Source organism: Hemitrygon akajei, chromosome 11 (assembly GCF_048418815.1).
Source record: "Hemitrygon akajei chromosome 11, sHemAka1.3, whole genome shotgun sequence".
Lineage (NCBI taxonomy): Eukaryota > Metazoa > Chordata > Chondrichthyes > Myliobatiformes > Dasyatidae > Hemitrygon > Hemitrygon akajei.
Genome location: NC_133134.1, coordinates 120975139 through 121001804, shown reverse-complemented (window position 1 = coordinate 121001804; position 26666 = coordinate 120975139). Strand labels below are relative to the sequence as shown.

At 42.0% G+C, this 26666-nt stretch overlaps 1 protein-coding gene across 1 annotated transcript in view; it reads left to right on the top strand.

The window, feature by feature from the left end:
• The window catches only part of ccndbp1 (cyclin D-type binding-protein 1), a 39709-nt gene continuing 13043 nt past the window's right edge, over positions 1–26666 (top strand). The window contains exons 1-7 of the mRNA XM_073061610.1: positions 1–176; positions 5823–5879; positions 8285–8364; positions 8451–8532; positions 13013–13109; positions 21730–21803; positions 22620–22696. Coding sequence (XP_072917711.1) covers positions 59–176; positions 5823–5879; positions 8285–8364; positions 8451–8532; positions 13013–13109; positions 21730–21803; positions 22620–22696 — 585 coding nt within the window. The 5' untranslated portion in view covers positions 1–58. The remainder of the gene's footprint in view (positions 177–5822; positions 5880–8284; positions 8365–8450; positions 8533–13012; positions 13110–21729; positions 21804–22619; positions 22697–26666) is intronic.

Here is a 26666-nt window from a genome sequence, read left to right as displayed (position 1 = left end):
CCTTCCGTAACCCCGCCTCCCGAGGAAACGGTGCTCAGCGGCCGCTTGGAAGCTGAAGATGGAGGAGGGAATAGAGCCCGAGGTCGAGGCCGAGGCCTTGCAGTGTGGTGGTGATCTGCGGCTGCCGCTGCGGAATCTGGTGCAGGGCCTGCGGGAAGTAGTGTCGCAGCTGCGAGGTTAGTGTGGGCAGTTACTGCTGGGCGAGTCGGGTGGCAGTTCTCGGTCATCAGTCAGCTCGTCGGCCAGCAGCCCGGTGCCGCTGCTTGGACTCTTGCGGGGCACGGTCGGTCGGTCGGTTGGTTGGGTGGGTGGGTGGGCGCAAGGCCATTTGTCTGCATTGTGTCTGATGCCTGGCATCGTGTGAGAGTGAAGGACTGAGCGGGTGCTGATAGTGCTGGGTGAAGGAAGGGAAGGCACGTTACTTCCCTTGTTGGTCCGTGGTCTCCCGGAGCCTGAATGAATTAGAGCACAATTACCGGGATTATCCCCGTGATGAATTTCTAGATTGAGGTATATGTGAAGCTGTCAGTTGATTGTGTAAAACATCCCACTTCATTTGTTGCAGCCAGTCTATGCAATACTTAGGATTTTCTGGATAGTCTGACATCTCTCATCCCAACATCACATGGTACAGTTCAACACTGGAATAAGCCCTTCAGCCTATGATGGTGTGCTGAATTAAGATAACTTGTAATCAATGACTCAGCTAAACTAATACACTATTTCCACTTCCTGTACATTCATGTACTTATTTAAGAACTACTGAAACATATTTATCATCTTTGCCTCTATCACCATCTCAGGCAATGCTTTCCAGGCACCTGTCACTCTGTTTAAAAAAAAGCTTGGTCCACGTGCCTCCTTTGAACTTGCTTCCTCTTGCCTTAAATACATGTCCTCTTATATTAAATATTTCAGTCCTGGACAAGTGATACCGGTTTATGTCTCTCGTAACCCTCAATCAGATCTCTCCTCAGCCTTCAATGCTCTGGAGAAAACAACCTAAGTTTGTCCACCCACTTATAGCACACATCCTCTAATTCAAGGACCATCCTGGTAACCCACTAGAAATGGCCTAACTAGAGTAATAAAGCTGCAACATAACTTTGGGTCTTGAACTTCATTCTTTAACTAATAAAGGCAAGCTTACCAGATTAAACTCTCATCTGCCATTTCATCATACTCATCTGCAACAGATCTACATTCCACTGTATCTTATACCAGTCTTCTATGCTGTCCACACCACTACCAATCTTTGTATCATAAGAACAGGAGCAGAATTATGTAATGTGGTACTCTTAATCCCATTCTCCTGCCTTCTCCCTGTAAACTTTGACACCCTTACTAATCAAGAACCTATCAACCTCTGGTTTAAATATACCCAATAACTCAGCCACCACAGCTGTCTGTAGCATTGAATTCCACAGATTCACCACCCTGCGGATAAAGAAATTCCTCCTGGTCTCTGTTGTAAAGGAATGTACTTGAAATCTGAGGCTGTGCCTTTTGCAGTCTGAAACTGGGTCCTAGACACTCCTGCTATTGGAAACAATGATCTCTCCAAGATCATTCTATCTAGGCCTTTCAATTTTCAATAGGTTTCACTGAGAACCCCCCTCCCTTTCTAAACTCCAGCTAATATAGGCCAGAGCCACCAAATGCTCTTCACAGTTTTACCCCTTTAATGCCTGGGATCATTCTCATGAAACTCCTTCAGACATCTGCCTATGCCACGTCATCTTAGATAAGGGGCCAAAAATGGCTTGCAGTGCTCCAAGTGCAGCCTCAGCATCATATTCTTTTCTTTTGTAGTCCTCTCGATATGAATGCCAACATGGCATTTATCTTCCTCAGCACCAATTCCAACTGCAAATTAACCTTTAGGGAATCCTACTCGAGGACTCCCAAATCCCCTTGTGCCTCTGAGTTTTGAATATTCTCCCCATTTAGAAAATATTCCTTCTACCAAAGTGAAAGATCATATACTTCCCTACACTGTTTCCATCTGCCACTTCTTTGTCCATTCTCCTAAGCTGTTCAAATCATATTGAATGGCAAGTCAGCCATGAAGGTTGGGTGCCATTGTGATGTTCATTTGTGATCTGTAGTACCTTACGAGTAATTATCAATGGGAAAAGATCTCATAGTTCAGTTTTCTATATTTCAACTAATTTCCTATTCAGGTTGATGCACTTACTGCTGCTTTTTAACAAAACACTCAAAACGCTGGAGGAACTCAGCGGGTCCGGCAGCATTTATAGAAATGAATAAACAGTTGGAACGTTGGGCTGAGACCCTTCTCCAGTACTAAGAAGGAAGGGGGAGGATTGCAGAATGAAACAGTGGGGAAAGAGGTAAGAGGCAAGTTGGAAGGTGATAGGTGAAGCTGGGTGGGTGGAAAGATCAAGGGTTGGAGAACAAAGAATCTGATAGAGGAGAGTGGACCATAGAAGAAAGGGAAGGAGGAAGGGACCCAGGAGGAAATGATAGGCAGGTGAGATCAGAGTGGGGAATAGAGAGAGGGGAGTGGAATTTGTTTACTGAAAAGAGAAATCAATATTCATGCCATCAGGTTGCAGGATACCTTGTTGGAACATTAGGTGTTGCTCCTCCACCCAAAGGGTGGCCTCATCTTGGCACAAGAGGAGGCCATGGACCGACACATTGGAACAGGAATGGGAATCAGAATTAAAATGTTTGGCCACTGGGAAGTCCTGCTTGTGGTGGATGGTGTGGTGGTGCTCGACAAAAGGGCCCATCAATTTACGACAGGTCTCACCAGTATAAAGGAGGCTGCAATGGGAATATCGGACACAATAGACAACTCCAGTAGATTGACAGGTGAAGTGTTGCTGTAGCTGGAAGGACTGTTTGGGGTCCTGAATGGAGGTGAATTTGGCAGGTGTAGCACTTAGGCCACTTGATAAGTGCTGGGGAGGGGTGAATGGACAAGGGAATCACTGAGGGAGTGATGACTACAGAAAGTGGAGTGGAGGGGAGAGATAACAATATGTTTAGTAGTAGCATTCCTTTGGAGATGATGGAAGATGGGGACGATAAAAGTGCAGCCTGATGGGGTCACAAGTAAGAATTAGAGGGACTCGATCACTATTAAGCTGGAAAGAAGATGGGGTGTGCGCAGATGTAGGAGAAATGAAGGAGATGTGGGTGAGGGCAACATCAATAGCAGAGTGAGGGAAACCCCATTCTTTAAAGGAGGAGGACATTTCTGATGTCCTGAAATGGAAAGCCATGTCCTGGCAACATGGCAGAGGCGAAGACACTTGAAAAAGGAATGGCATTTCTACAGGAGACAGAGTGGGAAGAGGTATAGTTGAGATAACTCTGGGAATTAGTAGGTTTATAAAAGATGTCGGCTGTTAGTTTGTCTTCAGAGGTGGAGAGAGATCAAGAAAGGGGAGGGAGGTGTCAGAGATTGACCAAGTGAGTTTATGGGCAGGGTGGAAGTTAGAGGTGATATTGATGAGCTCAGCATGAAGCAGCACTAATGCAGTTGTCAATGTGGCCAAGGAAGTATTGAGGAGTATGATCGGGAAAGGTTTCGAACATAGACTGTTCTACATTGCAAATCTTTTTAATGAGGTGGTTTATCAAACTTACAATATTTCTTAATCATAATTTATAGTTTCTATTATGTATTGCACTATGCTGCCACAAAACAAAAATATTCATACTATTAGAAGAAGAAAGCCCTTAGCTCCAAGTGGAGTCATTGGGACTGCACTTTTTTAGCAGGCTTTCTTATTTTTACGAGGCCGAGTTGCTAGCTCAACGCTCAACCCAGCACGGATGGAAAGCGTGCAAGGGAGCCGGCTGGAATCGAACTCGGGAGCCTTCGTTCCGAAGTCCGGCGCTGATGCCACTACACCACCAGCCGGCATATTCATGCTTTATACCAGTGATATTAAACCTGATTCTGATTCATCCTAAATGTGTTTAAGGATTTTACTGACCACTAGTGTCACATTGACATGTTTATAGTTCCTTGCTTTACTTACGATACTCCTGTTGACCGTTCATCAGTGGAGCTAGGTTAGGAAACTCATTATGCAACTCTTAATTCATCAAAGCTTGCGCTTTCTTGACTCTGCATAAACAACGTAACTATGGTGATCCTGGCCAACAACTTAGAACATGAATTCTACTGGCAAACACAAGGAAATCTACAGATGCTGGAAATTCAAGCAACACACACAAAATGCTGGTGGAACGCAGCAGGCCAGGCAGCATCTATAGGGAGAAGTGCTGTCGACGTTTCGGGCTGAGACCCTTCTTCAGGACTAACCGAAAGGAAAGATAGTAAGAGATTTGAAAGTAGTGGGGAGAGGGGGAAATGCGAAATGATAGGAAAAGACCGGAGGGGGTGGGATGAAGCTAAGAGCTGGAAAGGTGATTGGCAAAAGGGATACAGAGCTAGAGAAGGGAAAGGATCATGGGACGGGAGGCCTACGGAGAAAGAAAGGGGGAGGGGAGCACCAGAGGGAGATGGAGAACAAGCAAGGAGTGATGGGCAGAGAGAGAAAAAAAAGGGAGGTGGAAAACCCATTAATGCCCCTCCTCCTTACCCCATCCCTGATGTATTTAGTTTTTTTTCCCCCTCCCTTTTTTTCCTTTCTCTCTCTGCCCATTACTCTGCCTGTTCTCCATCTCCCTCTGGTGCTCCCCTCCCCCTTTCTTTCTCCGTAGGCCTCCCATTCCATGATCCTTTCCCTTCTCTAGCTCTGTATCCCTTTTGCCAATCACCTGTCTGGCTCTCAGCTTCACCCCACCCACTCCGGTCTTCTCCTATCATTTCGCGTTTCCCCTCCCCCTCCTACTTTCAAATCTCTTACTATCTTTCCTTTCAGTTAGTCCTGACGAAGGGTCTCGGCCCGAAACGTCGACAGTGCTTCTCCCTAGTGAAGGATTGAAGATGTTCTTGAACACTCCCATCCATCAGTTGGTCAGCACAGGGTTTCAGTGCCCTACCAGGTACACCATCAGGCCTGATGCCTGGTGAGGACTCGCGCTCTTGAAAGATGTTCTGACTCTGGCCTCTGAGACAGAGATCACAGGATCACCAGGTGCTGCAGGGATTCACACAGGTGTAGTTTTACTCTTCTTACAAAGCATGCATAAAAGGTGTTGAACTCATCTGGGAGAGGAGTCATTCATGATGTTTGGTTTTGTTTTGTAGGAAGTAATGGCCTGCAAACACTGCCAGAGTTGATATGTATCCAATTCCATCTCTAGCCTCAATCGGAATTGTTTTATTGCCCATACGTCATAACTGGACTTCTTGCATGTTTCTGGATCACTAATCTTGAATGCCACTGATCCTGCCCTCCTCAGACTACAAACCTCTTGGTTCATACACTGTTTTTGATTTGATTCTAGATCAGTTAGTGGCAACGTTCTGGTAGTAGTATCCTAGAACTTTACTTTTGTCATCCTTCATACTACTCTGCCGATTTCTAAGCATTAACCAATTGGATCTAATATTTCTTGCAACCGGCATTTTGCTGAACTTCAATCAAACTTTTACAACTTCTCCGCATTTTGTATTCTAAATATGAGAACAGATTGTTCATGTATCACAAAATGCTAATGTGGAATATAAGAGCAAGATGAGGAAGAGTTCATGAAGCTCTTGTAAGATGATATAGATTCACATGTGTGCTCTTCTAGTAGGGGCTGGTAGAGAGAGCTTTGTTGCAATGTATTTGTTAACCTTTTTTATAATTGGCATTTAGTGTGTTACATTATTGTTTCTACTGTGTGAATCCAAAGTGGCATGTTAATATGAACTTTTCTCTTTACAGAAGGAGAATCATGGAAATTGGAGAATTTTGACATGGAATTCTTCTGGAAAACTCTAGGTTTGATATTTAATGTCAATGTTACAATAGGAGATTGTGAATGATATAACAAGTTATCCATTGGTAAGACATCTTCATTATGGTGGAGAATAAATGTTCAAGTTACCAATTACACCAAAAAGGACATATATAACATACACAGACACAGACACACAGCGCTAGTACACTAACTGGTGTTATCTTCATAACTTTAGCTATTTGTCCCTAATATAAATAGATTTTCAACATTTTAGATGTACATGCTTCAGCTGTCACTACTATTATTTTATAATTTTGTTACACTGGGATATTTAGATAGCTTTCTATTCCCAGCATTTGTGGTAGGTCAATTGACTGTGATTAAATTGCGTAGTAAGTCCATCGGTACACTTACCTGTTTAGAATCTGAACATTTCATAACATTGACGGTGAGGACAATATGAGTGAGGTTGATGTTCTGGAGCATGTTAATATTAAGGGAGAGGAGGTGTTGGAGTTGGTAAAATACATTAGGACAGATAAGTCCCTGGGGCCTGACGGAATATTCCCCAGGCTGCTCCACGAGGCAAGGGAAGAGATTGCTGAACCTCGGGCTATGATCTTTATGTCCTCGTTGTCCACGGGAATGGTACTGGAAGTTTGGAGGGAGGCGAATGTTGTCCCCTTGTTCAAAAAAGGTAGTAGGGATAGTCCATGTAATTACAGACCAGTGAGCCTTACGTCTGTGGTGGGAAAGCTGTTGGAAAAGATTCTTAGAGATAGGATCTATGGGCATTTAGTGAATCATGGTCTGATCAGGGACAGTCAGCATGGCTTTGTGAAGGGCAGATACAAGCCTGATGGAGTTCGTTGAGGAGGTGACCAGGCATATAGATGAGGGTAGTGCAGTGGATGTGATCTACATGGATTTTAGTAAGGCATTTGACAAGGTTCCACATGGTAGGCTTATTCAGAAAGTCAGAAGGCACGGGATCCAGGGAAGTTTGACTAGGTGGATTCAGAATTGGCTTGCCTGTAGAAGGCAGAGGGTCGTGGTGGAGGGAGTACATTCAGATTGGAGGGTTGTGACTAGTGGTGTCCCACAAGGATCTGTTCTGGGACCTCTACTTTTTGTGATTTTTATTAACAACCTGGATGTGGGGGTAGAAGGGTGGGTTGGCAAGTTTGCAGACGACACAAAGGTTGGTGGTGTTGTAGATAGTGTAGAGGATTGTCGAAGATTGCAGAGAGACATTGATAGGATGTAGAAGTGGGCTGAGAAGTGGCAGATGGAGTTCAACCCGGAGAAGTGTGAGGTGGTACACTTTGGAAGGACAAACTCCAAGGCAGAGTACAAAGTAAATGGCAGGATACTTGGTAGTGTGGAGGAGCAGAGAGATCTGGGAGTACATGTCCACAGATCCCTGAAAGTTGCCTCACAGGTAGATAGGGTAGTTAAGAAAGCTTTTGGGGTGTTAGCTTTCATAAGTTGAGGGATAGAGTTTAAGAGTCGTGATGTAATGATGCAGCTGTATAAAACTCTAATTAAGCCACACTTAGAGTACTGTGTCCAGTTCTGGTCGCCTCACTATAGGAAGGATGTGGAAGCATTGGAAAGGGTACAGAGGAGATTTACCAGGATGCTGCCTGGTTTAGAGAGTATGGATTATGATAAGAGATTAAGGGAGCTAGGGCTTTACTCTTTGGAGAGAAGGAGGATGAGAGGGGACATGATAGAGGTGTACAGGATATAAAGAGGAATAGACAGAGTGGACAGCCAGCGCCTCTTCCCCAGGTCACCACCGCTCAGTACAAGAGGACGTGGCTTTAAGGTAAGGGGAGGGAAGTTCAAGGGGGATATTAGAGGAAGGTTTTTCACTCAAAGAGTGGTTGGTGCGTGGAATGCACTGCCTGAGTCAGTGGTGGAGGCAGATACACTAGTGAAGTTTAAGAGACTACTAAACAGGTATATGGAGGAATTTAAGGTGGGGGGTTATATGGGAGGCAGGGTTTGAAGGTCGGCACAACATTGTGGGCCGAAGGGCCATTAATGTGCTGTACTTCTCTATGTTCTATGTAAAGGTGTTATGAATTTAATTTTAACTTCAAGTGGTATAAATTTTGGGAAAAATATAGCTTTCAATGGATAGAAAGTGAATTGTTACTGAATTCAAATGCTGATTCACAAAATCTTTTGGTGATGTTGTAGCATTGTCTCCCACTGTTTAACTTTACAAATTTGTAAACACTACTACAACATAGGAGTGGAGCTGTGTGGTTGTTGGTGCTGGTATGTAAAAGGAAGTACAGTAGGAATTAATCACAGTTCTACTTTATTAATAAAGCAAAGTTTAAATATTTGGACAATTACATACCTTTTCATTAGCCTGTACTTGTACAACTATGTATTTTCACGGAAAATTGTATAACCCTTATTTTTCTTCTAGGTGAGTGTGTCAAAGCAGTATCTCAAGAAGCAACAAAACTCAGTCTGGCCTTTTCAAAGCCTCCTTTGCCATCTGAACAAGTAAGTGTAAAGGTTGAACTTCAGATTATGAATTTTGCAATTGATGACGTGTAATCAAATTCTACTGACCTGTGTTTTCTGTGTAGGACTGTCAGAAGCTCACTAGTGAAATTCAGAAGAGCATCCTTAATTTATCCAGTGTGTATTACTGGTTCCCAAAGAGTCAAGGCAAGTGGTACTGAAAAGCTTACAAATTTATCCATCTGGACGTTTCCAAAACTGTAGTGAGTACATGCATGAGCAGAGATGTGATTAGATTAGATTATGAGGACACTCAGTCCTCGTTTATTGTCATTTAGTAATGCATGCATTAAGAAATGATACAGTGTTCCTCCAGTATGATATCACATAAACACAAGACAGACCAAGACTAACTGACAAAAACCACATACCGTAGATTCCGGATTTTAAGCCGCTACTTTTTTCCCACATTTTGAACAGCTTTGAACTTTGCGGCCAATAATCCAAAGCGGCTAATGCAAGGTTTTTTTCATGCCGCCTCGTAAACATTTTGCCTCGTAACAGTAGACCAATAAAATTGATGAGTAGTTCACAGAGGTCCAATGAAATTGTACGATAAATCAAGCGCACTTTCACAATTAAATTATTGTAAATCAGTCATTTGTACTCACCCTCATCAACATGGAAAACACTCGAAGCATTGTGCTACCTACCCTACTTAGTTTAAACTATATTTGTTTTCTGTACTACATCGCGGGATGCTATGACGTCACACCCGGTTTCGCGGCGTCTTGTGGGAAAATGCCGTTTGCGATGAAACGGAAAGGAGGGGGGAGCGGATTCCGCGAGCGGCTTTGGATCCGAGCGAAATCTGCTTTTAAATGCCGTTTGCGATGAAACGGAAAGGAGGGGGGAGCGGATTCCGCGAGCGGCTTTGGATCCGAGCGAAATCTGCTTTTAAATGCCGTTTGCGATGAAACGGAAAGGAGGGGGGGAGCGGATTCCGCGAGCGGCTTTGGATCCGAGCGAAATCTGCTTTTAAGTTAAAGGTATCAATAACTTTTCCTGGTAGGCTGCAGTATATATATTTTTTACCAGTCGTTAGGAGATATTGGAATGTTGTTCAGTAAAGAAGTATACGCAACGTATATTTAAAAGTAGCCGCGTACGGGCACGGTTCGAAAAAAAGCATTTGCAATATGTATTTGTTTTTGTTACCATATGGATTTAATTAAAAGTTAAAAAAATCCTCACGTGTAATATCTTTCTGTGTAAATATCTCATATTACAACGTGGGACACCTGCGGCCGAAAATCCGGTGCGGCCTAAAATCCGGTGCGGCCTTTACATTTAAAAAAATGATTTTATTTCTAAAATTAGTGCCAGCGGCTTAAAATCAGGTGCGCTCTGTAGTCCGGAATCTACGGTAATTATAACATACAGCTACAACAGTGCAAAGCAATACTGTAATTTGATAAGAGCAGACCATGGGCACGGTAAAAAAAAAGACTCAAAGTCCCCGATAGCCCATCATTGCACGCAGACAGCAGAAGGAAGAAAAACACATGCCTGCCATGAACCTCCAATGCGGCAAAACTTCCCGATGCAGCCTCTGGAAGCACCCGACCACAGCCAACTCTGAGTCCGTCCGAAAACTTCGAGCCTCCGACCAGCCCTCCGACACTGAGCACCATCTCTGCCGAGCGCTTTGACCCCGGCCCCGGCCGCCAAGCAACAGGCAAAGCCAAGGATTCGGGGCCTTCCTGTCCGGAGATTTTTCGATCGCACAGTAGCAGCGGCAGCGAAACAGGCATGTCAGAAATTTCACCAGACGTTCCTCCATACTTCTCACGTCCGTCTCCATCAAATCAGGATTGTGCATGGCCCCTACTTACAGATAACAGATATTCATTCCTGGAGTGGCCGCTGTGCCCTGCTGTCGCGCCGCCATCTTCTCACGAATGTGACTGTTGTTTAATAGTTATAATTTTTATTTGGTATGCAAAAATAATTAAAGATTATGAAATGTGTCATGTGCGTCAACTACCAACACAGTCCCAAGATGTGCTGGGGGCAGCCCTCAGGCCTACTACTTATCAACCTGTACAACTTTCGAATGTGGAATAAAACTGGAGCACTGAGGAAATCCCTAGTCAGGGGGAGAAAGTTCAAACTCCTTACAGATAACGGCGGGAATTGAATCCCAACTTTCTGATCTCTGTTGCTGTAAAGCATTATTCTAACCGCTACTCTACTGTACTGTACTGTGTCTGTTCCTTGCTAAAGCTGTCAATGCTCAATTAAAACAGGGAGATACTCTGATAAACAAAAAATGTATACAGGTTGTATTTTAGTGTCCTTGAATACAGTATATCGATTACCGTAGATTCCGGACTACAGAGCGCACCTGATTAAAAGCCGCTGGCTCTAATTTTAGAAATAAAATCATTTTTTTTATTATACAGGCCGCTTCGGATTTTAGGCCGCACCGAATTTCAGGCGGAACGGATTTTCGGCGCACTGGATTTCCGGCGGACCGGATTTTCGGTGCACTGGATTTCCGGCGGACCGGATTTTCGGCGCACCGAATTTTCGGCCGCTTGTAATATGAGATATTTACACAGAAAGATATTACACGTGTTGGGCTTCAAATTCTGCCCTGTGTTTGTTTTGGAAGAGAGACAACCAACACCGGATTACAGTGCAGCGTGGCTTTATTGCAGAACGCGTTTTGCCTTCCCCTTACATTCTGCTCTTATTTATACTCCTTTTTCCCCCAAACCAAACCCTCGCTACACATATTTGGTAAGGCTAAACTTTGTTATACCTACCGGTATTTGGTAACATCGGACACTTGTGTCCTTATTGGCCCGATACCATTCACACACGAGTTTTACTGTTTTTTTGTTTACTGAATCGCTAGTAGTTTCGGTGCAGCGGAATCCTCAGTTTCGCTCCCTCCCTCCCTTGTACTGCTGTCTAATATCACGTGAGCCATTCCTGACCTGAAGCGGCAGTCCCAAATTAAATCTCCACCGTCTCACCATCGATTCATGTATGCCAAGATTACGCGCAGCAGCTCGATTTCCTTGTTCAACCGCCAGATTGATTGCCTTTAACTTAAAAGCTGCATCATATGCTTTTCTTCGAGTGTTTTCCATGTTGATGAGGGTGAGTACAAATGGCTGATTTACAATAATTTGTGAAGTGCGCTTGATTTATCGTACAATTTCATTGGACCTCTGTGAACTACTCATCAATTTTATTGGTCTACTGTTACGAGGCAAAATGTTTTGGCGGCATGGGAAAAAACTTTCTATTAGCCGCACCTTATTATAAGCCGCTATGTTCAATGCTGTTCAAAGCATGGGAAAAAAGTAGCGGCTTATAATCCGACATCTACGGTAGATGTTTCTCTACATCTGTCCTATACAAAACTACATTTTGCATTCTAATTTTGTTCCAAGTACAATTTCCTTTCAAGAATGAATGAATGTGACAAATTAGTGCTCTTCTGTCATTGTCTGTGAAATACACAAAAAGTAATTTGCCTGGGTTTCAAAACCTCCATTTCAGATCACAAATGCTTCAAAAGTCCAGAGTTCCTGCTTGTTGGACGATGTGATAAGGATGTGATAAGTGTTATCAAAACACTGCAGATATACATACATATGGATCCTTGCAGCTCACTAATGCTAAACAGCGTAAATTTGCTAAATAAGTTAGTTCAAATCTGCAATTGCCTATTCAGCTTCAGGTCTTTACTGCTTGAACTCCTTAGTTAATGCTTGCCTCTTTATTACTCTCCGAATATCTTATCTTGGTGTCCATTTGTTGGAGCCTTGAGTATGTTGTTTCATTTGAATACAGTTTTGTTTTGATATTTGTAGAAGCGAAATAAAATCAAGAAGTCTGGTGTAGTAGAGGGAAGCTTTATTGCACAGTATTGATATGTCAAGAGAACAGCTCAGAAATGCTTAAGTCAGTTCTGCTCAAGCACTTGTTTCCTTCTTGTTTCCTTAACCTCATTAATGTACATACAGGGTCAAGCAAAACGGAAATATTTTGTTGTCTCAATCATTTCCCCTTGTCTTTGCACCAGATGTGTTAAGTTAATCAATGTCTTCTTCCATGATCGTATCAATAAGTCCTGCCTTTAGTGTTCCAAGGTTATCATTGAATCAAATAAATTTTACAATACTTCATCACATATTCCACAGTGGTTTTTAGAGACATTTCATATTTAATTAGAGGTTCTTGCAAGCCTTCATTTCTTTCTCAGCACAAAATGCTCCAAAGTACAGCTATACCAGAGGGCAAATAGCAATCTCCCTGTTTCTACCCTTATTCCTTGGGTCAAACTATTAGGTTTGCAGTTCTTACTCATGCTGTCTATTCCATATTTTCACACTTTTATCCTTTGAAGAGCCACATTGTGGGATCTGAGCAATTATGTGCTTAAGTACATAATTTTATTAATTAAAATGCATTAGTGTTTTCTAAATAAGCCCATGTCCTTTTAAAAGTTGCTTTGGATGAATTACCTAAAATGTATTTAACCATCTAGTTGAAATCTTTAGTGTGACCTTTATTGTTTGGCTAGAAGTCCAAAAATGTGTAAAAAAAATAAGTGATCATGAGTAGGTGTGGCTATTAGGTGTTTAATAAGAGGTTTCTTTTGTCTCAGGCTTGACTTTACGACGATTAATTCGAGATGCCACAATCGACGTAGTGGAGGGAGTTATTCAGCTATTGAACGTGATACTGAACACACCACTTCAAAGGTGCCAATCTTTAAATTTATACAATTGTGTTGAAAATTTAATGTGTGAATACCAAACTTTAATATTTAAAATTATACAGGCATTTTATTTTTGAATCTCCACTACTTTGTAATGTAAACAGAAAATGTTGGAAACACTTCAGTCAGGAAAGAGAAACATTCATGTTTCTCTTTGAAGGCCCTTTGAATTGAAAATAAGAGTTCTAAATTGCATCAAGAATGGGACAAAAGATAGATGGGTAAAAGTAATAACTGATGGTCAATTAATGGTGGCAGTTAGAGAGTGATAACATGACAATGTTTTGTGAAGTGCTAGGCTGTGGGAAATGTTGGAGAAAGGAAACTTCATGCTAATGAAGAGAGAAAAGCTTGAACTAGTATCACAGACAAATGACTTGCTAAGGAAATGGTGAGATGTAACGTACAGTGAGTTACAGTAAATGATATTAAATGTTGAGTCCAGAAGACTGCATCATGCCTAAATAGAAGATGGCATGCTGTTGCTCAAGCTTTCATTGGACCTCATAACTGTGCAAGCGGCCAAATGTGAGAGTGGGATGGAGAAATAAAGTGAGAGACAACAAGAAGCTCACCAGCAGCCTGCTGGATCCCCTGCAAATAGGTCAGTAGACGATGCAGTCAACCTGGGACTGCACTATATGCTGCAACATCTGGATCGTCCTGGGACCTATGCTCGGATGCTGTTTGTGGATTTCAGTTCGGCGTTTAACACCATCGTCCCTCATACCCTCTGCTCCAAATTGTCTCACCTTACTGTGCCACCTGACCTCTGCGATTGGATTTACAGCTTCCTGACCAACAGAAGTCAGCAGGTAAGGATGGGACAGGTCACCTCGGATATTCGAATCACCAACACCGGCGCCCCCCAGGGGTGTGTCCTCTCTCCACTGCTGTTCTCCCTCTACACCAATGACTGCACCTCCTCCAACCCCTATGTGAAGCTTTTGAAGTTTGCAGATGACACTACCGTCATCGGACTCATCCAGAATAGTGATGAGTCTGCATATCGACAGCAGGTGGACCAACTGGCGCTCTGGTGCAGTCGGAACAATCTGGAGCTGAACACGCTCAAGACAAAGGAGATGATAGTGGATTTCAGGAGACATCCCCCCCGCTATGTCTCCCCTCACAGTCCTCAGCAGCCCTGTGTCCACCATGGAGAACTTCAGGTTCCTGGGAACCACCATCTCTCAGGATCTGAAGTGGGAGCAGAACATCAGCTCCATTCTGAAGAAGGCCCAGCAGCGGATGTATTTCCTGCGGCTCTTGAGGAAATACGGTCTGCCTCAGGAATTGCTGCTGCAGTTCTACACTGCAGTCATTGAGTCTGTCCTGTGCACCTCCATCATTGTGTGGTTTGGAGCCGCCACCAAGCAGGATAGAACCAGACTACAGCGCACAGTGAGGACTGCCGAGCGCATTATTGGAGCCTCCCTGCCCTCTATTGTGGACCTGTACTCTTCCAGGTTGAAGAAGAGGGCAGGGAACATCATAAAGGACTCCTCCCATCTTGCGCACGGATTGTTTGATCTGCTTCCGTCTGGTAGGCGCTTCAGATCCCTCCAGACTAAGACTAATAGGCACTGGAGAAGTTTTCTCCCTACTGCGGTCACTTTGCTGAACAGTTAACTGCCGGTTAACTGTCGGCTAACTATTACTTGGATTGCACTACCTGTATGTATAATCTATATTTTCATTTATATTTATCATTATTATTGTTATGAGCAGAGAGACAACATCTGCCGGAAGTAAATTCCTTGTATGTGCATAGGCTCTTGCCGATTAAATTCTGATTCTGATTTCCTTTCCAGCTTTTTAATTGTTTCCCATATGTTGTGTTTTCATGGTGTTACGGAGTATTCTGGAGTTATATTAATATAGCAGATATTAATTCAAACAAGAACAAGTCTTCATTTCTTAATGTAAGCTGCAAGCAGTTAAAAGCACATCTTTGCAAATAATACTGACTGTGGACCACAAGCTGGCTGCTCAAGAGATACAATGTTAAGACCATAAAGGCTGATTTATACTTGTGCGTACGGGCTATACTGCAGCGTACGCCATAGCCCTGATTTTCACTTCTACGTTGCTCTACGCCATAGCGAGCATGCCTTGGTGTGCGCCAAAATGCTAGTTGGTGGTGGGGTTTCTATGCCACTGTTTTGAGTTTCTTCGTGAGAGACATGGACAAGGAAATGCATTTCAAGCATTTTCGCACACCAGCAAATAGATTTGATGATTTGGTTCATGTATTTCACATCGGTGTACAGACATGGTGGAGAAGAAGCAACTGGAAATGCGTAGGAGGAAATGCGATGCTACCAAGAGGACCAATCACAGTTGTTGCATTCTGCGTCGCCGCAACGTGCGAGTTACTTTTTTAGGGAGGTCCACGTCACCCTACAGCGTAGGGTATGGCGTAGTTACGGTGTAGGGTATTTAGCACCTACGGAGTAGATGCGACGCACAAGTATAAATCAGCCTTAAGACATAGGAACAGAACTAGGCCATTTTACCCATTGAGTCTGCTCCACTGTTCAATCATGGCTGAGCCTTTTAATTCCCCTCCTCAGCCCCACTCCCTGGCCTTCTCCCCATAACCTTTGATACCATGGCCAAACAGGAACCTATCAATCTCCACCTTAAGTACATCCAATGACCTGACCTCCACAGCTACCTGTGGTACCAAATTCCACAAATTCACCACCCTCCGGCTAAAGCAATTTCTCGGCATCTTTGTTTTAAATTGAGACCCCTCCATCCTGAGGTTGTGCCCTCTTGTCCTAGACTCCCCCACCATGGGAAACATCCTTTCCACATCTACTCTGTCCAAGCTTTTCAACATTCAAAAGGTTTCAATGAGATTCCCCACCCCCCACCTCATCCTAAATTCCAGTGAGTACAGACCCAGAGCCATCAAAAGTTCCCCGTATGATACCACTTTCATTCCCGGAATCATACTTGTGAACCTCCTCTGAATCCTTTCCAATGCCAGCACATCTTTCCTTGGATAAGGAGCCCAAAACTGTTCACAGTATTCAAGGTGAGGTTTCACCAGTGCCTTATAAAGTCTTAACAATACATCCCTGCGCTTATATTCTAGACGTCTTGAAATGAATGCTAACGTTGCATTTGCTTTTCTCAACATTGACTCAACCAGCAAGTTAACCTTTGGGGTGTTCTGCACAAGGATTCCCTTAGCATCTAAGATTTTTGGATTTTCTTCCCATTTAGCAAATAGTCTGCACATTTAGTTCTTCTACCAAGGTGCATGACCATGCATAGAAACATAGAAAATAGGTGCAGGAGTAGGCCATTCGGCCCTTCGAGCCTCCACCGCCATTCAGTGTGGTCATGGCTGATCATCCAACTCAGAACCCTGTACCTGCTTTCTCTCCATACCCCCTGATCCCTTTAGCCACAAGGACCATAACTAACTTCCTCTTAAATATAGCCAATGAACCGGCCTCAACTGTTTCCTGTGGCAGAGAATTCCACAGATTCACCACTCTCTGTGTGAAGAAGTTTTTCCTCATCTCGGTCCTAAAAGGCTTCCCCTTTATCCTTAAACTGTGACCCCTTGTTCTGGACTTCCCCAACATCGGAAACAACCTTCCTGCATCTAGCCTGTCCAATCCCTTTAGAATCTTATAGGTTTCAATAAGATCCCCCCTCAACCGTCTAAATTCCAGTGAGTATAAGCCTAATTGATCCAGTCTTTCTTAATATGAAAGTCCTGCCATCCCAGAAATCAATCTGGTGAACCTTCTCTGTACTCCCTCTATGGCAAGAATGTCTTTCCTCAGATTAGGGGACCAAAACTGCACACAATACTCTAGGTGCAGTCTCACCAAGGCCTTGTACAACTGCAGTAGAACCTCCCTGCTCCTGTAGGCAAATCCTTTTGCTATGAATGCCAAATGCTATGCATTTTCCAAGATTGTATTTCAATAACGAGAAAATCTGCAGATGCTGAAAATCCAATCAATACACACAAAATGTTGGAGGAAGTCAGCAGGCTTGGCAGCATCTATGGAAAGAAGTACAGTTGATGTTTTAGCCTGAGAGCCTTTGGCAGGACTGGAGAAAAAAAGATGAGTAGATTTAAAAGGTGGGAGCGGGGAGAGAGAAACACAAGGTGATAGGTGAAACTGGGATGGGGAGGGATGAAGCAAAGAGCTGGGAAGTTGATTGGTAAAAGTGATATAGGGCTGGCAAAGAGGGAGTCCGATAGGAGAGAACGGAAAGCCATGGAAGAAAGAAAAGGGGGGAGGAGCACCAGAGGGAGGCAATGGTCAGGCATGGAGATAAGGTGAAAGAAATCAATGTTCATGCCATCAGATTGGAGGCTACCTAGATGGAATATAAGGTGTTGTTCCTCCAACCTGAGTGTGGCCTCATAGCGACAGTAGAAGAGGCCATGGATTGACATACCGGAATGGGAATGGAAAATGGAATTAAAATGAGTTTCCACTGGGAAATCCTGTTTCTTTCGTGTCACCTCACTTGGAAGGACTGTTTGTGGCACTGAATGGTAGTGAAGGAGGAGGTGCAAGGGCAGGTGTAGCACTTGTTCAGTTTCCAAGGGTAAGTGCCAGGAGGGAGATCAGTGAGGAGGGACGAATAGACCAGGGAGTCGCGTAGGGAGCGATCAGAAAGCAGAAAGTGGGGGGAGGGAAAAATGGTGGTGGGATCCTGTTGGAGATGGCTGAAGTTGCGGAGAATTATGTGCTGGACATGGAGGCTGATGGGGTGGTAGGTGAGGACAAGAAGAACCCTATCTTTGGTAGGCTGGCATGAGGGTGGGTGAGGGCAGACGTGTGAAATGGATGAGGTGCAGTGTTGATAGTGAAGGAAGGAAAACCCCTTTCTTTGAAAAAGGTGGACATCTCTGTTCTAAAATGAAAAGTCTCGTTCTGAGAGCAGATGCAACGAAGATGGTGGAATTGAGAGAAGGGGATGGCATTTTATTTCATTTCATTTGCCACTTTTTTGCCCATTCTCCTCATCTATCTCAGTCCTTCTGCAGCCTTCCTATTTCCTCAACACTACCTGCCCCTCCACCAATCTTCGTATCATCTGCAAACTTGGCAACAAAGCCATCTATTCCATCATCTAAATCAGTGATATACAGCATTAAAAGGATCGGTCCCAACTCCAACCCCTGCGGAACACCACTAGTCACTGGCAGCCAACCAGAATAGGATCCATTTATTCTCACACACAGCCTCCTACCAATCAGTCAATGCTAGTATGCCAGTAACTTTCCTGTTATACCATGGGCTCTTAACTTGGTTAGCAGCACCTTGTCAAAGTCCTTATGAAAATCAAAATATGCAACATCCACTTCATCCCCTTTATCTATCCTACTTGCAATCTCTTCAAAGAATTCCAACAGGTTCATCAGGCAAGATTTTCCCTTAAGGAAACCGTGCTGGCTATGTCCAATTTTGTCCTGTGTCACCATGTACTCCATAACCTCATCCTTAACAATTGACTCCAACATCTTCCCAACCACCAAGGTCAGGCTAACTGGTCTATAATTTCCTTTCTGCTGCCTCCCTCCTTTCTTCAAGGGTGGAGTGACATTTGCAATTTTCCAGTCCTCCGGAACCATGGCAGAGTCCAATGATTCTTTAAGGATAATTACTAATGCCTCTACAGTCTCTACTGCTACCTCTTTCAGAACTCTTGGGTGCAGTTCACCTGGTCCGGGTGACTTATGTACCTTTGGATCTTTCAGGTTTTTGAGTACCTTCTCCCTTGTAATAAGAGCTGTGCTCACTCACTTTCCCTCACATCCTTCAACACCTGGCACACTGTTAGTGTCTTCCACAGTGAAAACTGATGCAAATTACTCACTTAGTTCATCTGCCATCTCCTTGTCTCCCATTACTATTTCTCTGGCTGACTTTTCTCATGGTCCTATATCCACCCTCATCAGTCTTTTTTTTTCATATATACTTGTTAAGGCTTCTTCTATCCACCTTGATATTGTTTGCTAGCTTGTGTTCATATTTCATCTTTTTCTCCTAATGATTCTTTTAGTTGCCTTTTGTAGATTCTTAAAAGCTTCCCAATCCTCTATCAGCCTGCTAGCTTTTGCTTTGTTGTATGCCCTCTGTTTTGCTTTTACATTAACTTTGACTTCCCTCGTCAGCCACGGCTGTACTATTTTGCCATTTGAGTATTTCTTTGTTTTTGAAATACATCTATCCTGCGTCTTTTTGATTTTTTTCCCAGAAGCTCAAGCCACTACTGCTCTGCTAGCACCTCTGCCAGCAACTCCTTCCAATTTACTTTGGCCAACTTCTCTATCATACCAGTGTAATTTGTGTACTCCACTGAAATACTGCTATATTGGACTTTCCCCCTATCAAAATTCAAGTTATCATATTGTGATCACTGGCTTCTAAGGGTTCCTTTACCTTAAGCTCCCAAATCACCTCCAGTTCATTACATAACACCCAATCCAGTATAGCTGATTCCCTAGTAGACTCAACGACAAACTGCTTGTTAATGTTAAAATAGGATTATGTTAGTGTGAACTGCATGAAACTAGGCAACAGGACTAAGTTATTTGCACCATTATAAACAAGTTCAAGCTGGCAGACCAGGCTGATGTTGTCACCTAGCATATCAAACATGGTCAGAAGTATAGTTGCAATCAATATTCAACATACTTGAGTATTCAGAGTCAGCCCTGACAACATTAATTGTGGGTGTCTGGAAACTCTGTTCTCACAAGCTTCTTGACCAGCAAAAGTGATTGAACATCCAGAGGTTTTCCCCAGAGTATTGGCAATGCAAAATATTGAAGGCAGTGATGATGTTGTAACTATGGAAATTGCACAAATCACCTACTGTTGCCTGTAACTTTAAGGGTGTAAAAATATGAAGCACTTTTGAGTTTGCAGTAGTCACCTGTGAGGGTCTCCAGAAGAATGCCTGCTTGTCGTGATGAATAAAGACTTCTATCACCAGCTTCAGTTTCTCTCTGGTGACTGATCATAATCATAGCACATAGTATCAACATTCTTTGTTGGAGGCTGGTCTACCTTGTAAAGTCTAATTGCATTGTTACTCTGCTGTGTAATACGAATTGTGTATTTAAATTCTTAGTTCTTAGCAGGCAGTAGATATGAAAAAGAAGCTTCAGGTAGTCAGTATGAAATAAGGGTTTATATAAATTGATCATATGAATCCTGGTATAATGTGATAATTTTTAATTTGTTACATGGTAGTGTGACATGAGATAATTTTCACATTAGCTGTGTTGGCTATGATAGGAACTGGATTGTGATGAGGCTGGGGTGGGGGTGCAAATAATACAAATAAAATTTGTCTCACACTTTGAAACTACCCTACATTGAAGTTGCTGATACTCTTTCATTCAATCTTAGCTTTCAAGTTCATAGTCCTCTAGGAATATAGTATTTTTGACACAGGATTCTGGAGATTCTGGAAATCTTGAGCCATAAATTCCTCCAGAATTTTGTATGTTACACATAATTGTTGATATTGAAACACCAGCTTAACTGGAGAAGAAACTATTTGCCTCTCATATCTTGAGTATTGCTGGGAGTGTGCAACTGTTCTATGTCTTTAATGTAAGTTCTCTAACTAAGCAAACTTTTTGTAAATAAAATGGATAGGGAAAGGATTTTATTAAGATCTGAGACTATAAGATATAGGAGAAGAATTAGGCCATTCAGCCATCAGGTCTGCTCCGCCATTCCATCATGGCTCTTTTGTTATCCTTCTCAACCGTGTACAGCTGCTTTCATCCCATAACTTTTGAGGCCCTTGCTAATCAAGAACATAGCAACTTCTACTTTAATTACACCTAATGACTTGGCTTCCACAGCTATCTGTGGTAATTAATTCTGCAGATTTTGGCTAAAGAAATTCCTCCTCATCTCCATTCTGAAGGGATGCCCTTGTATTCTGAGACTGTGTGCTCTGTTCATAGACCCCCACTGCTAGAAGCATCCTCTCTACTTCCACTTTATCTAGGCCTTTCAATATTTGATAAGTTTCAATGAGATTCTCCCCCCCCCCCCCACCCATTCTTCTAAACACTAATAAGTGTAGGTTCTGAGCCATTTAATGCTCTTCGTACATTAACCATTCATTCCCAGAACCATTCTAATGAACCTCCTCTGGACTCTCCCCAATGCCAGCACATCCTTTAGATAAGGGGCCCAAAACTGCTTCCAGTATTCCAAATGCAGTCTGGCCAGTGCCTTGAAGCTTCGGCATTACATCCTTGCTTTTATATTAAAGTCCTCTCGAATGAGTGTTAACATCTATGCACAAAATTATTTAATTTTCTCAAAAGGATTGTAGTAAAAAAGAAAGCTATATAGGTTTAAACTTGATTCACTCTTCAAACAATTTAACTGTTTTGTTCCCAGACTGCTGCAATGTGGGGCTTGTTTTATTAAAATACATTCAATTTAATAATTGGATGCAATACTTACATAATGTGTGCGTGAGGGGATCTCCTTGCGAAATAGAATCATAGATTGATACTGATTTGGGAACAGTGAAACTGTTGTTTTCCTTGGTTTGCGAGTGAAGTTGTTTTTCTGTTTTAGTTTGTCACAGGACCAACTGATATCCACAGGTGGAGTCTGGGAAGCTTGTGACCGATTTGTCAAGATACCAAAAGGTAATGCGTATTTCAGATTACAATCTGAAGTGCTTTTCCACCTCTCTCAGGTATTCTGCATATGAAATAAAACAAAATTCAAAATACTAGTCAAGAAAGTAAGATGAACAACAATTCATTGCATTAATTTCACGTAAACTCTGGACAAAGCTTGACAATTTAACTCCTTCATATAAGCCTTGTTCATATGTAACATTTCCCAATTATCCTTGTCTCTGCAAAGAGAGACAGCTGACACAGTGTGTGTTGATATTTTCTCAAGGCTGCCAACAATTTGAATGGAAATTTGTTTAAAGGATAAGCTAAAATTGCTTGATCTTTTAGTATTCTTCAACAAATTGGACACTTTAATCCATTGGATACTGTTCTATGTCACAGCTATATTTTTAGCAGTTAAGTTTTTAACTGACTATGGAAGCTTTGTGACTAGTTATCAAATCTATCCATACTATCCTTTGGCCTTAACAGTCACACGTGGATAGTATAGATAGAGTTAAGTTTTTACTCTTATGCTCGTACTCTGCTCTTACTAGTGTTTATTTAAAAACCCTTGTGTATTGTATTTGTAAACATTATACAACATAAATTAGTGTCATTTGCTTGCACAGTTACTTTAGGTTTTAAGAAGGTAGGCACAGGTTCTACTAAAATGTAATTTTAACCATTGGTTATAAAAGTGTATATATTTCTGCATGAAATTGTTACATACATGTTCTTGTAGTAATGCCTTCTTATTCTGAGTGCAGTATTTTTTCAGTTTTGCCTAGTTCAATTGAACCAAGGGTGTTATACCAATCTGTTTGTACTTCTCTGCAGATAACCATGCAGCTGTTCTATCACTGATGTCTTCTTACTTGGTAATTGTAGAAGATGCTTTGGAGGAAATGAAACAGGTGCAGAGTCAAATAATATATAAAAATACGTTAATATATATAATTTTCCATTTCGGAGTCTGCATTTCTTCAGGATGTTGAAGGTATAAAAGGATTATGCAGACTTGCAGTCAGGAATGCTGACTCATGATAAAATTGAATTATTTGCATTTTCATTAGAGCATTCTATGCTATAGAAAGTATAATATTACTAAATGGTGAAATGTGCATGAGTTCAGGAGCATCTTTGAAGGAAAAAACTTGAGTGGATTTGGGACTGCGAAATATTCAGTGGATTCCGGTTAATTGAACCACATCATGACCAGTACATTTTGTCTTACTTAAGCAGCTGCCACAGATAGCTTAAGTTTCATGGAAATAGTTAAAAAGAAGACCATAGGTGGGAGCTTAAAATTCAAGGATACACGTTGTATCAAAAAGCCAGGCAGGTAGGCTGAGGGGATGGTATGGTTCTGTTGGTAAAATATGAAATCAAATCCTTACCAAGAGGTGATAGAGGATTGGAAGTTGTAGAATCCTTGTTGATAGAGTGTTAGAAAATGCAAGGGTGAAAAAAAATCCCTGATGGGAGTTAGATAAAAGCCTCTGGACAGTAGCCAGGATGTGGGAGATAGGGCAAAATTAAGACAGTTGTGGGGGTTTCAATATTCTGGTAGATTGGGAGAATCAGAATGGTGCTGGATCCCAAGAGAGGAAATTTGTAAAATGCTTATGAGATGGCTTTTTCGAGCAGCTTGTGGTTAAGCCCACAAGAGGAAAAGCAATTCTGGATTTGGTGTTGTGTTACGAACCAGAGTTGATTAGAGAACTTAAGGTAAAGGAGCCCTTAGGAGACAGTAATCATAATATAGAATATACCCTGCAGATTGAGAGGGAGAAGCTAAAATCAAATGTAACAGTATTAATGTAGAGTAAAAGGAGCTACTGAAGTATTAGAGAGGAATTGCCAAAGTTAATTGGAAGGGGACACTAGCAGAGATGACAGCAGAACAGCAATGGCTGCAGTTTCTGGGTCAATTCAGAAGGCTCAGGATAAATCATGCCAAAGATGAAGAGGTATTCGAAAGGAAGGATGAGACAACCATGGCTGACAAGAGAAATGAAAAACCGCATAAAAGCAAAAGAGAGGGCATATAATATACCAAATATTTGAAGGAAGTTGGAGGATTGGGAAGCTTTTAAAAACCAACAGAAGGTAACTAAAATCTAGAAGATTGGTTGACTGGCAGGAGGTGCAGTGGGAATAAAGTGGACCTTTTCTGGTTGGCTGCCTGTGACTAGTGATATTTCACAGTGGTTAGTATTGGAACTGCTTCTTTTCACGTTATATATCAGTGATTTGAATGACGAGACTGTTGACTTTCTGGCTAAGTCCGCAGAAGATACGAAGATAAGTGGAGGGACAGGTAGTGTTGAGGACGCAGGAAGTCTGTAGAGAAACTTGGATAGATTGGGAGAATGGGCAAACAAGTGGCAAATAGAATACAGTATAGGGAAGTGTATGGTCATGCATGTTGGTAGAAGGAATAAAAGCGTACAATATTTTCTGAGTGGGGAGAACATTCAATAATCTGAAGTGCAAAAGCACTTGGGAGTCCTCGTACAGGATTTTCTAAAGGTTAACTTGAATGTTCAGTTGGTGGTAAGGAAGATAAATGCAATGTTAGCATTTACTTTGAGGAGACTGGAATATAAGAGTGAGGATTTAATACTGAGGCTTTAGAAGACATTAGTCAGTCTGCACTTGGAATATTGTGAGCATTTCTTTACCCAAGAAAAGATTTCTAAGAAAAATGTGTTGGCATTAGAGAAGGTCCAGAGGAGGTTCACAAAAAAGATTCTGGGGAAAAAGGGTTAACTTATTAGGAGTGATGCTGATTCTGGCCTGTACGCACTGGTGTTTTGAAGAATGGCGGAGGGAAATCTCATTATAACCTATTGAATATTGAAAGGTCTAGGTGGAGTGGATGTGTCAAGGATGCTTCCAAGAGTGAATGTATCCGGGACCAAAGGGCACAGCCTAAGAATCGAGGGATGCCCATTTAGATCAAAGATGAGGAGAAACTTCTTTAGCCAAAAGGGTAGTGAATCTTTAGTCTATTGCCATAGACTACTGTGGAGGCCAAGTCATTGAGTATATTTAAAACGGAGGTTAATAGTTTCTTGATCAGGCAGATCATTAAAGATTACGTGGGAAAGGCTGGAGAATGGAGTTGAGAGAGATAATGGGTCAGCCACGTTGGAATTGTTGAGCAGATTCGATAGGCCGAGTAGCCTAATTCTGTCCTTTGTCTTACGGTTGAAGACTGGCACTCATTGTCTTATTTTTGTAACTATTTTTCTTTATTGAAATACTTCCACCATCACTTAAGACAATGCATTTAAACACTGTAATTGATTATTATACCCAATGTTTATAAATCTAGAATTATCTTAAATTTGAAATTGGGTTACTGAGCCTTCTGCCACAGGAAATAGATTCTCCTTATTTAATGCATCAAACAATTCCACTTTCAAAGTTTTTAATTTACATCTAAAATTGAAACTCCATTTTCTTTTAATTCAATTACTTGTCCAGATACTTTTAGCTCCAGGACTTTGGGAGAATTGTCCACATTTGCAACTTCTGGAGTGGAGCTAATTAGTTGCTTCAGTTTTCATTAATAACCTGTGGCATACAAATCAAATGCTGTATTGATTTGAATAATTTTCTGTACACTGCCATCCAGTCGAGAAAGAATTATGGACAGTAAATCTCTGAGCTTTGCATTTTAAACACCAGGTGGCAGTAAGAATTACTCTTTTGGAGATGGCATGGCTCTTAAAAAGTAAGAGCCAGCAAAGATTGTTCTGCTGGTTAGCACAATCTTGATCTTTTCTAGTTCAGCATCATTTTCAAGCATTATTCCAGTAAACCTTAGTTTTTCAGATATTAAAGGAAATTGTTAGTCTTGTGTTTTAAATGAACATGACAGATTTTACCACCACCTCCTGGTAGAGAATTTGAAAGGTTCTATTGGTGTCTATGTGAAGAAATTTCAGCACATCTTAGTCCTTAATACCCTACTCATTATTCTCAAACTGTGCCCCTGAAGTTCTCAGCCTTGTCTAAATGTCTTCCTTGCATATAGCCTGTTAAATATGTTTCAAAAAAATCTGTTTCAAGGAGATCTCCTCTCGTTCTTCAAAACTTTGGAAAATTCACATCTATTCAATTCCCAGACCACAAATCTATCATCCTTGGAGCTAGTGAGCATCACTGAACTCTCTATGGCACGTTATTCTTGGGTAAGGAAACCAAAGCTGTACAGAGTACCCCAGGATTTTTTTGCTATGGCCCTATACAGTTGCTGTAAGATGTCCTTACTCCTGTATTCAAATACCAACATAATAAGGCTACTGGTGGCTGCTAGCTGTTAGTGCAATTGCTTTACTTCGCCAGTGATCAGAGTTCAATTCTTGCCACTGTCTGTAAGGAGTTTGTGGATTCTCCCTGTGATTGTGTGGGTTTCCTCAGGTCTCTTCCACGTTCCAAAGATAGTAGGGTCAGGGCAAGTAAGTTGTTGGTTCCGGAAGTGTGGTGACACTTATGGGCTGCCCACAGCACAACCCTTGCTGACTTGACACAAAATTACATATTTTACTGTACATTTTGATATGCATTGAGCAAATAAAGCTGATCTTTATTTACCATAAGACATAGGTGTAAAGTTAGGCCACTCAACATGTGGCTAATTTATTTTTCTTCTCAACCGAATTCTCCATGAATTCCACAGATTCACTGTCCTCTGGCTAAAGAAATAATTCCTTATCTATGTTTTAAATGTATGTCTAATTCTGAGGCTATATCATCTGGTCCTACACTCTCCCACTATTGCAAATATCCTCTCCATATCCATTCTATACAGGCCTGTACAAATATAGGCCTGAGCCTATTCAGTGGGTTTCAGTGAGATTCTTCTCATTCTTC